Genomic DNA, 16,426 nt, shown 5'->3' on the forward strand with positions numbered 1-16,426 from the left:
CTAAAATTAAAGTTTTGCCACTGACTCTCAGTGTTACCTGGTCAGTTCGCCTGGGTTTTCTTATCTGTAAAGTAAGGGGTTCCACCCATTCATCTCAGGAACCTTATAAAACACAAGCGCAATGATTTGCACGGGTTGTTTAAACACATTGGCATATTTTTAAACTCCTTGAAGTGGCAGTCTCAGGGGTAGGTCCCCCAAACCCTGCTTGATGCTGGAAGATGTCAGCTCTCGATGTTTACACACTCACCCCTCCATTTCCTTCCTTCAGGATAAGAAACCCCTCGGATTGTATGGTCACTGTTACCGTCACTGCCTCTCCTGAGCAGCCTCATGTTTATGTCCCAGCCTCTCCAAGTGAATTGGACTCCAGTTCATCCAGGTAAGAAGAGACAACCTGGAAAGTGTTCTCTGGGCTATATCCTCCCAGAGGATAGAACTTGGTTTTTATCCCATTATTGCAGGGAGACTGAGGAGGTGGGGGGGGCAGCGAAATCAGAGGTCCCTGTGATAACATCAAGCCAGCTTAATAAAGGCCAAATTCAGGGCCGTGGTGAGCCCAACATGAGGCAGATGTCCACTGTTGCCAGGGACGTATCTAGGACTGAGAAGGGAGAGATTAGATTGTTGATGGAGATTCACACACCGTGGCAAGGACCAACAGTCTATGTCTGCAGCTTTGAGGCTATCCTGCGCCAGATAAAAGGGAAAGAACATGCAGTCAAAAGGATGGAAAGTTCACTGTACTGGAGTCTGGGGATGTGGGGGACAAGCCTCCCATAGCGTAGAGATCTGCATGAAGAAGGAAAGCATATTGACATTGACTCCAGGAGCTTTTTTCTAGGGTTCTCAAATCTGCACATAGAAAGCTGAACCCACAGGCTTCAGTTTCAGTCTAGTCCACGGCGGGCTCAGCAGGGCAACAGCTCCTGTTTGCCATTTTCCTTGCCTGGTGGTGGCTAGAGCCCATCAGCACTTCTACCCCCAGGATTTACCATAAGTGTCTTCCCTTCCTTCAAACCAGGTGGGAACCGTCCCAGCCCTGGACCCCTCCTTTGGGCCAGGCCCTGTCCCCTGGCATCTCTCAGTATACCTCTTTCTGTTCTACTGTGCTCCTTCTACAGCAAAGGGATTCTCTTTGTGAAGGAATACGTGAATGCTAGTGAGGTATCCTCCGGGAAGTCAGTGTCTTCATGCTACAGCAGGTAAGAGCGAGTCCCAAATCCTTCCATGATCCTGAATCCTCAGTACCTCTTCTGGGGCTTGGCCCAGGATTGTTTCTGTGTAATCATTTGTTGAGTGGGTGAATGCTGTAATCGCCCACAGTCATGATTTATGAATCTCAAGCTGTTTTACCTAAATCAGTGCCTTTGTGTTCCCCCTCTATTGTTAATTCATCCTATACCCCACTTCCAGTGCCATTTCTTTCCATCTGGCTTTGTTTCTTGGTAGACAAGCTTTCTGTAGTAAAATTCTGAGAGCATTGCTCTTTACAGAGCTGGTGAGGCCCTGAGGGACTTTTTACCTAGTTAATTCCATTGTATGTCAGGGCTCCTCTCTCAAGCTCCCATACTTTTTCCAGCATGCCAGGATGCCTCACATTTGACTGCACATACTGGAACACACGCTTGACTGCAGGTTCTGATATATGCATAACTTTTCACTCATCATCTGAAAGATATCTTCATGCCACCTTCAGTTAAAAAGTAATCCGCACTGAGACAGCATTCCTCTGGGAATGTCTTTTTTTTTTTTTTTTTTTTTTTTAATGACACATCATCTTGCTGCTAGGATGAAGATTTTAGTAACAGAGAGGAACATCATGCCTTATTTCAGGATTGGGCCTCTGGGGATTCTGAACCAGCTTTCACTGGTACTGTGGAATAATAACCATAGGTGTCAAGTTCAAGCCCCAGCTTGACCCCATTGGTTGGGTTATTTTTGATGCTCTGTCTTCCTGAACCTTAGTGTCTTCATCTGTAACTCCTTAGGGTGATTTTTGTCAATAACTTTTTTGAAATACAACTCCTATCTCATAAAATTCACTCTTTAAGTATATAATTCAGTGGTGTTTGGTACATTCACCATGTTTGCAACCATAAACACCATCCAATTCCAGAACATTTTCACCACCGCAAAAGGAAACCCCATACCCATTAGCAACCCCCCATACCACCAGCCACAGCTCCTGGCCACCATTGATCTGTTTTCTGTCTCTATGGCCTTTTTTTCTCTTTTTTTTCAGGGAGCTCTCCTTGCCATCTAGCATTTGCGTCTATGAGTGTCACTTGACTGTACTCTTGGTTTTTCTTTTTCCATTGCCACCACTCTGTTAAATTTAATTCTTACACAGTCTGACAATTAAATTTATTTTAAAATTGAATTTTACATTCAGTTAAAATGTTGTATCTTATGAAAAAAACAATAGAGTTTCTTTATTAGAAGATCGTATAGTCTAGTGTGATTTCCCCTTTTGCTTTACCTTCCAGGAAGCTTAGAGATAAACTTAATGCTAAAAGCAAAAACAAAACAGAACCTGGGATGAAATTCTAGCTCATGGCTTACTCCAGGTCACTTAACCTCTGCACAGCTGTTTTTCTGGCTACCTCTTAAGGCCACCACATGGGTCCTGTGAGAAAGGCAGTATCACTAAAGTGTGTCCTATGGCTTGTAGCTAGTCACACTTTCCTGGCAATAGGGATTTTTTTTTTAAAACCATGTATGTTTATTATCAAAAGTCATATTGAAAAATGAAGATACAAAAAGCAAAAAAACCCTTCTCCTCAACTCCCCCTGTAACTCAAGCATAGGTAGTATGTTAGAATATTTCCTTCTTTTATTTGTTCCCATTCCTAATGCCTGGTTTCTGCTGTGAGTGGACTCCTGGTGACTGTCACATTGTAAGGCAGTCACGTACGTGGGAAGAAAAGCCCTGATCCCATCCACCTGGTCAATGAACTGCAGCCATTCCTTTTGTCCTCTTCTTCAGCATGGCAGGTCTTCTTTGCCCCCCACTGGAAAGGCTCTTCTCCAATAGAATTATGCCTCCCTGGCATGAAGTTCAAAGCTTCCCCTGCCACTCAGCATAACAGATGATGGCAGGTCATGTAGAGTCATGTCTCAGCTTGTGGCCGCAAGGTTAATAATATCAGCAAAGCATTTCCTCTCATGATGGTGGTAGTCATCTGGCTCCCATCTTCTGCCCTCCTCTTCCCCATCACACTCTCTGCAGTATTAGAAACACTGGAGACTCATGTGACGTGGAGAAGAAACCTGCATGTGACAGCTCTCTGTACTCTGAGAGGTAAGTCTACTATCTTACCAGGGAGCTCTCAGGTCTACAGAGAAGAAACAACTGAGGGACATTTCCACACTAAGTCCATTTGCTTTTGTTTTCTGCTTGGCTGCTTTTGGTCCACTTGCAGGTGTCTCACGCCACTCCTTGGATGGTGCTTCCCTTATTGGGATGTCACATTTGTGGTGACCTTTAAACCCAGCTGAGACCAGAAGGTAAACTCAAAGGGCTACTGAAGGCACATGGTGGTGTCTGAAAGGCCAGGGAGCTCATGTGAGCAGGAGAGGCCCTTGGGATTAGAACATAAATGGTCACTTAAGAAACCTGCACATATGACCGGAAATTTTAAAAAGCTAAGCTACAAAAGGGAGTGCTGGGTGGAAAATTAAGAAAACTGGGTTGCTATCATCAAGAAGCCAGACAGAACCATTCATTTGAATTGAATGAAGCTGCAGAAAGTGTCCCATTCAGGAGTTTCAAAAGCTGTCACTAGATGACAGTGGTCACAGGATGGTCTTAATGATAAAGAAGTCCTACTTTAAAATTCTTGAAACAGAAGAGAAAGGACTCTTAGAGATGCAGTTCACTCAGGTCACAGTGGAGTAAACAAGACTGGAAAGAATAACTAATGTGCCATATGTTACGCAGTGAGCTAGTGGCAGAGCCAGGACAAAACCCCAGGTCCATGACTACTCCTAGGTCAGAGATATTTCTACTGTATTATCTGCCTGTGAGCTGAAACTGGTCATGTCAAAATACATGGGGGGAACAGGGCCTTGAGGAAAGAAGGAGTCCTTAACAACACTGTCAAGAGACTGAGCCCTGGTCCAGGAGCATAAGGAGGGACCAAACCTGAGATGCTCACAGTAATTCTGGGCCCTTGAAAGGAAAAGCCTATGTGGCTTCAGGTCGGTAGCACCACCCCTAGTTCCCATCAAAAGCATACTCAAATCTCTAAAAGAAAGCATTCCCAGTTTACACCTGAAGGATCAGGGCAGGCAGGCACTTTTGTCAGGTTCTCTCTGAGGAAGAAAGGCAGGGGTGACTCTCAAGAACAAAGGCAGGGATTCTCAAAGTGGGGAGATACGCAACCTAGAAGTTAGTATCTAGAACTTCAACATGAGGTCCCAGCAGGCTCTACAGCCATACTGTCTTTGTGATGGTCCTTAGAGTATCATGGGTCAGGGTAGGTTCAAGAGTATAGGATCTGAGAGGCAGGGTTTACTGGTCACAGGCATGAAGAGAAGGGCCATCAAGACCGGGGGCCAGGTACGGCATTCAAGGGCATGTTTCTTATAGAGGGAGACATGGGTCTTCCTATTCTAGAGGGGGTTAGTGCCCCCAGGATGCTAAGCAAGGGGTCAGGGAGAGGCAAGCTGCCTGGAGTAAGAATCATACCGGGAAGTCTTCTGGTCATCTTAGGATTGCAAGTAGGATAAAGATACATGACCACCTTCTGGAAATATCATTAGGGTCTATTGTGGGCTGGGATCCAGTCCAGCCCAGGGATATGCAACCAACTGCACACTACAGAAAAAGAGGGCAGGCTGAGTATCTGGGCATCGAGTCACATCAGTAGTCTGCATGCCAGCCTGACTGCCAAGGTCTTGTTTTTCATCTCACAGAATAAGTGGAAGGATCTGTACTTACTGCAACCAGGAGATCAGAGACTGTCCAAAGATTACCCTAGAGCATCTTGGCATCTGCTGCCATGACTATTGCTTTAAGGTAAGGAAGAAGGGTGGTGCTCCTAACATGGTCCAGAGTTAGGGAGGCTTCTGGATCAAAGAGTGTAAAGAAGGCTTGTTCTCTGTGTGATTGTGCTCCATGTCAGAGGCTTGGCAGGACTCGGAGCTGAATGAGCAGAAGGCTCAGCGCAGGGTAGTCTTGGAGATCATTGGAGACCCAGACACCTGGAGACTCATGATTCCTCTTATTCAAGACCGACTGCAAGAAGGCCTGCTGCAGATAGCTGGCCACTCTTGTTCTGTAGGTGGCCACTAGAGTGGCAGGTGTAAGAGTCATGAGGACGGCAGAGCTATACTCCTATGATAACCTTCCCTTTTATTAGTATTTCATATCACCTTCTTTGGACCTTAAACGTCACAACTAAATTCCCACAGCAATGACTTCCTTTGTGTATGACCCCAGTTTGACTACCTCACTATATCCTCATGCTAACCTGCCACTGTGCCTATTTTGTATATGAAGAAAGAGACACTCAGCAACTTCCCCAACCTCATCCAGCTAATAAGGAGTGGATTTAGGGCTCAAACCCAGGCCCATTTCTGAAACCTGGGCTCCTAGTTACTGTGTGATCCCATTTCCATTGCTTCATTTGCATGTTGACCTCCAGCTTGCTTTCTCTTCCAGTGTGGGATTTGCAGTAAACCAATGGGTGAGCTCCTGGATCAGATCTTCATCCACCGCGACACCGTCCATTGCGGGAAATGCTATGAGAAGCTCTTCTAGGTGGGTGCCAAGGAGCCAGAAAATTTATTAGGGAGAAGAAATGTGCCCTGGTCTCTCCTCGAGTCTCAACCCAGAATATTCTTATCTCTCTTAACCTTTATGTTTAGGGAAGCCCTATGAGACTTTGAAGCTTTAGGTGGCACAGATAAATACCCTCCCCACATATACTTCTAAGTTGCAGGGGTCATGGTCTCTTCCTCTCAAGAAGCACCTTCCATGAACCACCTCAGGTGAGCCCTCCAGCTATCTTGGGATGCTGGCCAGGCCTGTGTTGTTAGCCTCATTTGAGGGCAAGCAGATAAAGACCTAAAAAGGAGAAGGGCCTGGGGAAACACCTAGCTACTGGATGACAGAATCAGGACCTCACCCAGGACTTTGAATTCAAATCCAGGGCTCTCTGCTACATTCCCTTGGGTTGCCTCCACTCTTACTTGTATAGCATCAGATCAGGACTCAAAATCCAAGTTGTTCAATAAAACAAGATACAGGTGGGGGGCCAGCAGCAGGTAAAGGCCAGGATAGCGCATGTGTGGGCAGGGATGGTGCCTCCTGCGGCTGGCCTAACCAGGAAGGGCTGCTTGGGCAGCCTCCAGACTGTATTTTCAACACAGCCTGAAGACAGGTTTGCATGCAAAAGCCAGCAGAATTGACCTCAGTGTCTGAGCTGCATGGGACCCGGTGCCCGTAGGATGCTGCCTGTCCAGATCCTGGCAACCCCTTCTCCTTAGCACCTCCTCAGCTAGAATATCTACCTTGAAGGCAATGGGAATGGGTAGCAATCAGGCTCTCTACCAGCTACAGGCCTGTTCTGCCTTCTTTCTAGAAGATGCATTAACCTGGACTGTTACTCCTAATGCCTGGAAACATCAACCACCCAAAGAACTTCAGACTGGTTACTGGATTGGATGTGTATTTCCAATCTCATGGCTGCTACTATTTTCTTTTAGCTCTTCCAAGCTGAGAAGCTGATGAGTCCTGGACAAGTTTGGCTGTCCCCAGTTGCCCCAAGTTGCTGGCTCCTCTTTCCTCACTTTCTCCCTCCCCATTTGATTTCTTCGTGCTTTTGCCCCTCTCTCAAGTTGAACTGCTTACATCCAGTAGAGTATCTTAATGATGCTATGATAATTACTTATGTGTGTAGCTTTTTATAACTTAGAAAGCACTTTATGTCCATGGCCTTATTTCAGGCCCAAGAAAAAAGGATTGAACAAGAATTTAATCTTAGCTTTCCCAAGACAGGTTGGCCTCCTGATGAGTTAAGGTGGCCTGGTACGATAGGCAGGAGCATGGGTTTCAGTGTGTCCTGACTTTTGGGACAGAGAGCAAACCCACATTCTATGTCACAGCTCTAAGTATATCTTTGGGACTTGAAAGCAGGAGATCCCCTGAAGCTTCTGAGGGGCCAGGTTGAAGATCTTTGATGATGTCTGGTGGGTAAATTGCAGACGTTGAATGCTAGGGATTGGCATGTATTTTATATATATATATATATATATATATATATATATATATATAATTTTTTTAACTTTCCATACACATTTAAAAGTAGCTAGTTGCTTTTGAGTGAATTATACAGCAGATTTTAATTATCTTCTCCTTCCCACTTTTCACTATAAATTGAGGTTTTTTTCTTTTCCTATAGGCATGTGGTCATGTATTAGACAACCTACACAGTTAAGTTTAAATTCCATAGGGTGTGATCCTTAGAAGGCCACTGGCCAAAGAAACATCTGTGTCTGAATCTTCATAATTGATTAATACCTTTGCCCTTGATTCCCAATAGTTACAGGGAAATCTTCTAAAGTAGGTTTTATGGTGTATAGACTCCAGCAGGATTAAGAAAGGAGGAAAGTGGTTAACATTTCTCAAGGCCTTACTACATACCAGGCGTTGTCACAAAGGGATGGCATTAATTCTCATACTAATCCTATGCACAGGGTATTCTTGTCCCCAATTTACAGATGAAGATATTGAGGCTCGGAAGGTGGTCATTGCATTGTTTGGATCCATTGCTGTCTCTCTCCAGAACCCATGTTCTCTTTAGTAACAGTGAGCACAATACCAAGCATTGATTTAGTAGTGACTGTGTACTGGGCAGTATGTGTATCTCATTTTACCAGGTAACACTGCCCTCCACAGGCCTCCCCTGAGGCACACTCTTCTTACAAAGACAGGAAAGTATTAAATCATGCATCTCCTCTGGGCATCCTAGGTCTCCCCATAAAGTGCCACAAATGCCAAACAGCCCGCCCTCCCTCTCCTCCCCTTTCCATGAAAACAATTCTGAACTAAGATGCTCTTCTGAACTCAGATTTCTCTGCTGGATAGAGATTTGACTCACAGACCTTCCCAAAGAAGAGCTTGTCAACGCAGGGAAACCCCAGTAAGCTAACTGATCTGAGCCCAGGGCCTTCAGTAACTTATTTTTCACTACAGACTATCCCAAGATAGCAGCAACTACTGGCTCCCAGGTGCCTGGAACACAGAAACATGTTGGTTGTCTAAACAGATTGCAGGCCCATCCATGACTCTGCTCATGTTCAACTAAGCTTCTCTGCCCTTGGGACCAGCATCCCTGTGTAAGGTCCTTGAGAGAAGAAACAACCTGCGACTTTTTCTGATGAAAAATGAGGGTATCTTCTCTTGATTTGATTAGAAAATTTCTCCATATCTCTCCAGTTTGTGAGTCCTGTGCACACTGGGTGGTGGATTTGTCTTCCCACCAAATGATCAGAGGGGAACGCCCCATTGATTTGCATAGATGTGCATTAGATTTGCACTGGAGGGGAAACATTGTACAATATGTCATGTACCAACACTGAATGTGAGCTGGTATTACTCAAGTGTAGCCCACATGATGGGACTTGGCTCTTAGGAGACACTGATACATAGGTGCTGAATGAATGAGTAAAAGAGAAAGAAAGGCTGCTCCTTATTGTGGGACATACCAACCCTGAGTCAGTTGATGGAGTACAGGATAAAGAGGTCCAAGATAGGCTGACTTCTCCACCTTTAAGATACACTTAGCCTTTAAAGGGGTTTTAGAGTCAATATGCAAGAAATTGAAAGAAAGCTTGTAAAATCAACATTGATTTTCTATTCAAAACAGCCTCTTTCATGTCTAAAAAGGCACAGAATTCTGCAGATTTAAGAAATGTGGTTGCATTATATTTTTGCTTCTTTTTAATTGTCTAGTGTTTTAATCATATTTGCTTAACCCAGATTAATGTACACAATTAAAATAAATGTTGAGATATTACAAGTGTCAATGTTGTCAATGTTAAGGTTTCCTTTCTTTGAGTGTACTAACTTGGTGTATTTGCCGGTGTGATTTGTTTTCTCCTATTACCTGAAGCCATTCTTCTTTTTTTCTTTAAAGATTTTATTTATTTTATTTATTTGTTTGTTTATTTATTTATTTATTTATTTATGAGAGAGAAAGAGTGATCAAGAGAGAGCACAAGCTGGTGAGGAGGAGGCAGAAGGAAAAGGTCATTCTGCCTGTGGACAGGTCCAGTTTCAGAAAATGCATTCTTGGGTGCCTGGGTGGCTCAGTTGGTTGAGCGACTGCCTTCGGCTCATGTCATGACCCTGGAGTCCCAGGATTGAGTCCCGCATCTGGCTCCCAGCTCAGCAGGGAGCCTGCTTCTCCCTCTTCCACTCCCCTCTCATGCTCTCTCTCTCTCTCTCAAGTAAATAAATAAAATCTCTTTTAAAAAAAGAAAATGCATTCTTCAGTTGAGTTAGAATCTGTTTCCCTTTAACTATTGCCCACTGGTAATCTATCATCCCTTTCCTATAATATGTCAACCCCTAAATTAGATGACGATGCTTATTGGGTTCTCCCTTCATCAAGTCTTCTCCTATTTCAACACCCCTGACCCCACCAACTCTTCTTTGACAGTAATTCTAAATATATGCATCTCTCAAACACCTCTCAAAGGTGCCCCCCCACACACATCCAAATCCATTCCTCCAGATGTGTTCCAACAGTCAAGATGTTCATCTTGCTCACTAAGGCCAGTGCTACAGAATCCTGCTGAATTGTCATTCTATCTGTCAAGTGATCCATGCTTCTGAGTTTTGTATCCAAAAATACAATTTTATCTATGCCTTGATCTAGCCAAGGGACCCCCCCCCCAAAAAAGGCGATCAAACAGTCAGTCTGGGAGTGCCTGGGTGGCTCAGTCGGTTAAGTGTCTGCCTTCATCTCAGGTAATGATCTCGGGGTCCTGGGATTGAGCCCTGTGTCAGGCTCGATGCTCAGTGGGGAGCCTGCTTCTCCCTCTGTCTACTGCTCCCCCTGCTTGTGTGCGCATTCTCTGTCTCTCTCTGTCAAATACATAAAACCTTTTTTTTTTTTAAGTCAATCCAAAGATAGCAGACATGACAGAGGATTCCTTCCACTGCTGAGCAGGGACCTTGGAACCAATGTTCACTAGCTATTGAACTAGTGTCCCTGGAGCTAGTATCTCACCCCAACCTCAGGCACTGTCTTAGCCACAGGAATACAATTGGGAAAGGAAAAAGAGGTTTTACTACTTCAAAAGACAAGGACTACAGCAGTAGCTCCTAACCAGATATTTCTAGGACTCTCTTGGTGACAGTATAAAACACAAATACCTAAAAGAGAAATACAGTAGTGTTATTTTAAAAAATCACTTAGCATATCAGGTTTCTATCAAGCAGGTTGATCCCAGTACTTGGTCTCCTCCCCCACAGATCTACACTTGCGAGGGCCCCAAAGCCATTCATACTCATGTGCCCTCTAAGGACTCTGCTTATGAATGTCTTCCACCTGTGAGTCTCCATGGAACGCATTACTTTTGTGATGCTTCTTTGCACAATATCGTCTTTCTGTGAATGTCCCAAGGAAGGAAGGCTTTCACCAGGGGGACCAACACTGGTTTCATTGAATAGAAAGTTATACTGCCACCTGGCAATTTGGGGCTCCTCATTCTACTGAACAAACAAAGAAGAGGGTTACTGGGTGGTTGATTGCTCTTGATTATCAAGGGGAAATAGGATTGCTGCTACGTGGGGGCAGGAAGGACCATGTCTGCCACCTAGGAGACTGATCCTCAGAGTATAAGTTAATGGAAAACTATAGTGACTCATGCAGGGAGGACCACTAAGGGTCAATAATGAAGATTTGTATCTTCCTACCAGGTAAACAACCACAACCACCTGAATGAGGTCATAGGGAACTTGAAACACTGGTGGAAGAAGGACGTTATAATTATTAGTAATATTTATTAATCTTCATTTAAATTGTGTGGATGATGCTTAATCTTATAATGTAGTCTATGGATTACAGCATATCAAACTAGAAAAGGAACAGACATCCCCCAGAAAATGAGAGTGTGCCCAGTGGGATTTTTGACACCCCTTCTTGGAGAAGGTGAAGTCATAGTTACCTATATGAAGCATAGTGTTGCTATTGATCATTTAAGAGAAAAATATGGATAGAAGAGTATTATGGGTGATGAGTGGTCAAAGAGGTGGGCCATGTTAGACTGACTGTTAGCAACTAGGCAGAATGCTTTCCTCTTTGTACATTCTCTCCTCAATATAAGGGAAATCCTAAGAAATATGCATCCCAGAATACATCATCAGCATGTTTCTGGGCTCAGTCCTCCAGGTACTCAAGTACTCTTGAGAGATACTTTTACCAGATTTGGAAGGCAGAAGAGAAGAAGCCCTTATTCTCTGGCAGCACCAATGGACACTGGGGTGTCAAAAATAGGGTACACATGTTTTTTTCCCAGTGGCTTCTGGGAAACTTGCTGAAGATCATCCATAACATTCCTTTGGTATGCTGCAATCATTAATTTTTTTCCTCTTGTGTGCCAGTGGCAGCCTTCCTGATCTTTGCATCTTCAGCCTTATATTGATTGTGTAAACAACTGATTCCCTGTTTTCAAGCCTTTCTGCTTGAAAAAGACTGGCACTGCTTTCCTGATGAGCTTCCCTGTTAACACTATCTTTACCCAGCCTTCTTCTACATGAATGGCCTTTGCAACATGCTGTGTGCCTGTGAATGTTTTCTACCACGCCATCTGTTCTGTGAAAGACCCATTCTCCAGGCCCTCCTCATTATGCTCTGTTTTTGAACACTTTCAGCACAGTGCTGTCTTCCAGGGAGTAACTTGTGTGCCAGGCCTGTTATCTAATACCATCTGTGGGATTCTGTTCCCTCTGAATATCTTCCAAAAATTGGGCCCTGCCAATGGATGCTGTCTGTGATCCCAGGTATTCCTTTTGTCTGCTGCATTCTTTGTAATGTGATCAGCACAATCTCTTCCTCTGGGTGCCTTCTGTACCTACTTTCTCCTTGGAAATATGTATGTCTCTCTCTGAAGTTTTTTCTGGCTGTGAGAGATGACTATAGGGCATTTTCTGTGAATACTGTTTGCACATTCATATTTTTTATTAGCTTCAGGGGTAGAATTTAATAATTCATTAGTTGCATATAACACCCAGTGCTCATGCCATCAAGTGCCCTCCTTAATGCCCAGCTCCCAGTTACTCCATCACCTCCATGTCCTGTGTAGCAACCGTCAGTTTGTTCTCTAGAGTTAAGAGTCTCTCACGGTTTGCCTCCCTCTCAATTTTCATCTCATTTTATTTTTCTTTTCCTTCCCCTATATTCATCTGTTTTGTTTTTTAAATTCCACATATGAGTGAAATCATATGGTATTTGTCTTTCTCTGACTGACTTATTTTGCTTAGCATAGTACCCTCTAGTTCCATCCAAATGGCAAATGCCAAGATTTCATTTTTTCTGATGGTTGAGGAATATTCCATTGTATATATATACACCACATCTTCTTTATCCATTCACCTGTCAATGGACGTCGGGGCTCTTTCCACAGTTTGGCTATTGTGGACATTGCTGCTATGAACATTGGGGTGTATGTGCCGCTTCAGATCACAATGTTTGGATCCTTTGGATAAATACCTAGGACTGCAATTGCTGGGTTATAGGGTAGCTCTATTTTTAAGTTTTTGGGGAATGTCCATATTGTTTTTCAGATTGGCTGCATCAGTTTGCATTCCCACCAACAGTGCAAGAGGGTTCCATTCATATTCCTATTTTTAACAGCTTTATTAATGGATATTTAACACATAAGAAGTGAAGCATATTTAAAAAGTGTATGTGTTTAATTTTATTAATAGATATTTAATATATAAGAAACAGCATGTTTAAAGAGTATGTATTCAGTTAGTTTTCACACATGTATACATCTGTGAATCCATCACCCCATTAAAATAGTGAATGCATACATCCTCTTTCCATGTGCCTTTTTGTAATCTCTCTGTCACTATGGATTAGTTTGCATTTTTTAGGGTTTTACATAAGTGGAATTATACAGTACGCACTCTTTGATGCAGTGATGGAAACATTCTGAATCTTGATTGGGATGGTGATTGTGTATGTGCGTACATTTATTAAAATTCACTGGACTGTACACTTAAATTGGGTGTGTGTTATTGTATGTTAAGTATTGTCAAATAAAAAATATAGACTTAGTAAGAAGAGCTTTTATTTAGAATAATAACTACTAGAGGGGAGAGGGATTATTGCAATAGGGAGACTGCTGTGCTGTGACCATAAGGTCTGAAAGCATTTGGATTATGCAAAAAGTGTCTTTCTGTTATAAAGAAGAGTAAGAAAGGCTAGGAAGAACCAAATGTGGAAAAGTGGGCTGAAACGTGACATGATCACATAGTATATTTGAGAGTATTTTCCCTTGAGGCCAGCCTATTCTCAGAAGGGATTTAGGCTGGGGGTAGGCCAAAGTTCAGGGACAGCGTGCGGATGGAGTCGTGGATTGATGCTGCAGTACAGATACATATTTAATAGCTCCTCAGTTTATTCTCATATCTATTCAGTTAGTACAGCTACTGTTGTAGAGGTTTCAAGATATTTGTGGGAAAACCAGAGATTCTCGATTGGGAAGGAAAAAGGGTGAGATTCCACCAGCCTTCCAGGGGTCTGGGCAGCAGGAACACAAAGCCTTCAGCTTCCCGCATGCACTCCTAATTGGCCCCTAGTCGAGAGCGACACCGTCATGTGTGCGCCTGCGCGGCGGGGCGAGCGCGCCGCAGTTTGTGCGCCTGCGCGCACCGCCATTTCCTGCATGGGGCGCTCGGGTCACAGTGCCTATCGGGAAATGCTACCATCCCGAAAGCGAAATGGCTGTCCAAGGCTGCGAAGGACCCCGTGCAGCTTCTCCTTCTGCCGTGCTGGTTCCGGGCGCTAGATGGCGCGCGAGGATCAGAAATGGGCCGGGTGCTCCGTCAGGGCCGCGCCGGGCTCCCGCCGTCGTGGCGCCGCGGGCCTGGAGGAAGCAGGCGGCGTCACCGGCCTTGGGGTTGCCGCAGGCCCCTCGGACCCCGTGTGGACCATGGCCGCACTCCAGGCAGAGGCGGCAGAAAGCGGGCGGGCTCGGTGCCCGCAAGGAACCGAAAGGGGCTCTTCAATTATGTAAGTAAGGAACATCTGTGTGTATGTGTGTGCCTTCGTGTTTTATGTCATCAGTCTCGGCATGCAAAGCAAATTTGGGGGCATCTATCTATGTCTTTGGAAACCATACCATTGTTAAAAGCCATATGAAAGTCTGTACTACTGCACCCCCTGTCATGCACACACAGCCAAGAAAGTGAATTACAAACAGTGTCACAAGATTAGAGCGACTCTTAAAGATCTAAAGGATGGAGAGATGATGGGTACTACCCATCTATACTACCAGAACTTCACCGACTAGTAGTTCCAGTTAGATGCTGTGTGCTGGACATGGTATAATTGCCCAACCAGATTAATAAGGCCTTAGGTACCAAAAGAACCAAGTATAAAAGCAGATGTTGAGGAGTGCCTGAGTGGCTCAGTTGATTAAGTGCTGGATTCTTGGTTTCAGCTCTGGTTAGGATCTTCCAGTAGCAGTGGGATTGAGCCCTGTGAGGGGCTCTGTGCTCAGCTCACAATCTGCTTCTGATTCTCTCTACCTCCCCCTCTACTCCTCCCCAAACCTCCTATTCACTTGCTCTCTCTCTCTCTCTCTCTCTCTCTCTCTCAAAGATAGTTAAATAAAGTGTTTTTTAAAAAAGAGATCAAGGGTCGCCTGGGTGGCTCAGTGGGTTAAGCGTCTGCCTTCAGCTCAGGTCATGATCCCAGGGTCCTGGGATTGAGCCCCGCATCAGGCTCTCTGCTCAGTGGGGAGCCTGCTTCTCCCTCACCCTCTGCTCTTCCCTCTGCTTGCTCATTCATTCTCTCTCTCTCTCTCCCTCAAATTAATAAAATCTTTTAAAAAATAGAATAAAATCAGATGTTGGAGCACCTAGATGGCTCAGGAAGTTAAGCCTTGGACTCTGCATTTCAGCTCAGTTAATGATCTCAGGTTGTGGGATCCAGCCCCACATCCAGCTTAGAATCAGGGTATGGAGCCTGCTTGGGATTTCCTCTCTCCCTCTCTCTCTGCCCCTCCCCAACCCACATATGAGCACTCTCTTAAAAAAAAAACAACAACAGATGTTGAAGCCCCTCTATCTCTCATGAAAGTATGGCATGTCTCTGCCTCAGGAATGAATCTGTTGGTGGCTATTTTTGATGCCGGTAATAGTGGTTAAGATTTTTGTTCCTCTTGTTTGTCTTAATGGTTCAACTGTTACTACAAAATATTTGTGGAATGATAGCTTTATTTTAATTCTGGAAAGCAAAAAGACATAACTAAGCACCCAAGGAATATTTTAAGACCCATATGTGAACTTTTATCAAATGACTTATACATTTTCAAGTAAAAGTTCTTAATTAAAGTAAAATAAATTTATTTAAAGTTTTGTCTTTAAAAATAACACCTTAGGTACATAGTACATAGCTACTGACCTGATAAATGCAATCATGTCTATCCCAAGCAATTAAGAAAAGGATAAGAAGCAGTTGTCAATCATGCATACAGACAAAACTATTTATTTACAATTTGTTCCAGGGCCATATTAATTCTACTGCCCTATGTCACACCTACCCTCTCATAATTTAGTCAGAGACATGAACCAACTGGACAGTCTATAGAACATCTGAACATCAGTCATCTCCTTTACACTGACACCATCATACTGATTGGACAGGATGAGTAAAAGTCTTCTCTAAGACACAACATGCTCCCCAGGGTAGACTATAAACCCTGCAAAGACTCAGGAAGTTATCAATTCAGTGAAATTTTTAGGAGTCTAGTAGTCAGGGGCATATCAGGATTCCACCTCCAAAGTAAAAGACAAATCATGTCTGGGATCCTCCACCACAAAGAAGGAAGTAGTGTACCTGGTAGGCCTCTTTGGGTTCTGGGGACAAAACATCCCACCCCCAGGATTATCACTCTGGTCCATATATCAGGTGACATAGAAGACTGAGAGCTTTGAGAGAGGTGTGGTGCAGGACATTAATCTGCAGCAGATGCAGGCTACTGGGCAAGGAGCCACTCGGACCATCTCATCTGACAGACTCCATGGCATCAGAAGTGTCAGTGGTGGGCAGGGATACAGTATAGAGTTTGAGACCTGCCTTTGTAGGAGAATCACCACCCTGGACCATAGGGCTCCAGAACAGGACCATGCCATGCATCTCAGAGTTATATGCCTTTCTATAAACAGTTTCTGCTG

General features: G+C 44.1%; 1 protein-coding gene across 1 annotated transcript in view; it reads left to right on the forward strand.

The window, feature by feature from the left end:
• Nucleotides 1–6,808, forward strand: part of LOC111139172 (zinc finger protein 185 with LIM domain) — a 54,727-nt gene extending 47,919 nt beyond the window's left edge. The window contains exons 18-23 of the mRNA XM_022491350.1: nucleotides 272–382; nucleotides 1,125–1,205; nucleotides 3,233–3,304; nucleotides 4,921–5,023; nucleotides 5,669–5,767; nucleotides 6,715–6,808. Coding sequence (XP_022347058.1) covers nucleotides 272–382; nucleotides 1,125–1,205; nucleotides 3,233–3,304; nucleotides 4,921–5,023; nucleotides 5,669–5,767 — 466 coding nt within the window. The 3' untranslated portion in view covers nucleotides 6,715–6,808. The remainder of the gene's footprint in view (nucleotides 1–271; nucleotides 383–1,124; nucleotides 1,206–3,232; nucleotides 3,305–4,920; nucleotides 5,024–5,668; nucleotides 5,768–6,714) is intronic.
• Nucleotides 6,809–16,426: the final 9,618 nt, after the last annotated feature.

Source organism: Enhydra lutris, unplaced genomic scaffold, assembly GCF_002288905.1.
Source record: "Enhydra lutris kenyoni isolate GAN:26980312 unplaced genomic scaffold, ASM228890v2 scaffoldscaffold96, whole genome shotgun sequence".
In the NCBI taxonomy this organism is placed as follows: Eukaryota; Metazoa; Chordata; class Mammalia; order Carnivora; family Mustelidae; genus Enhydra; species Enhydra lutris.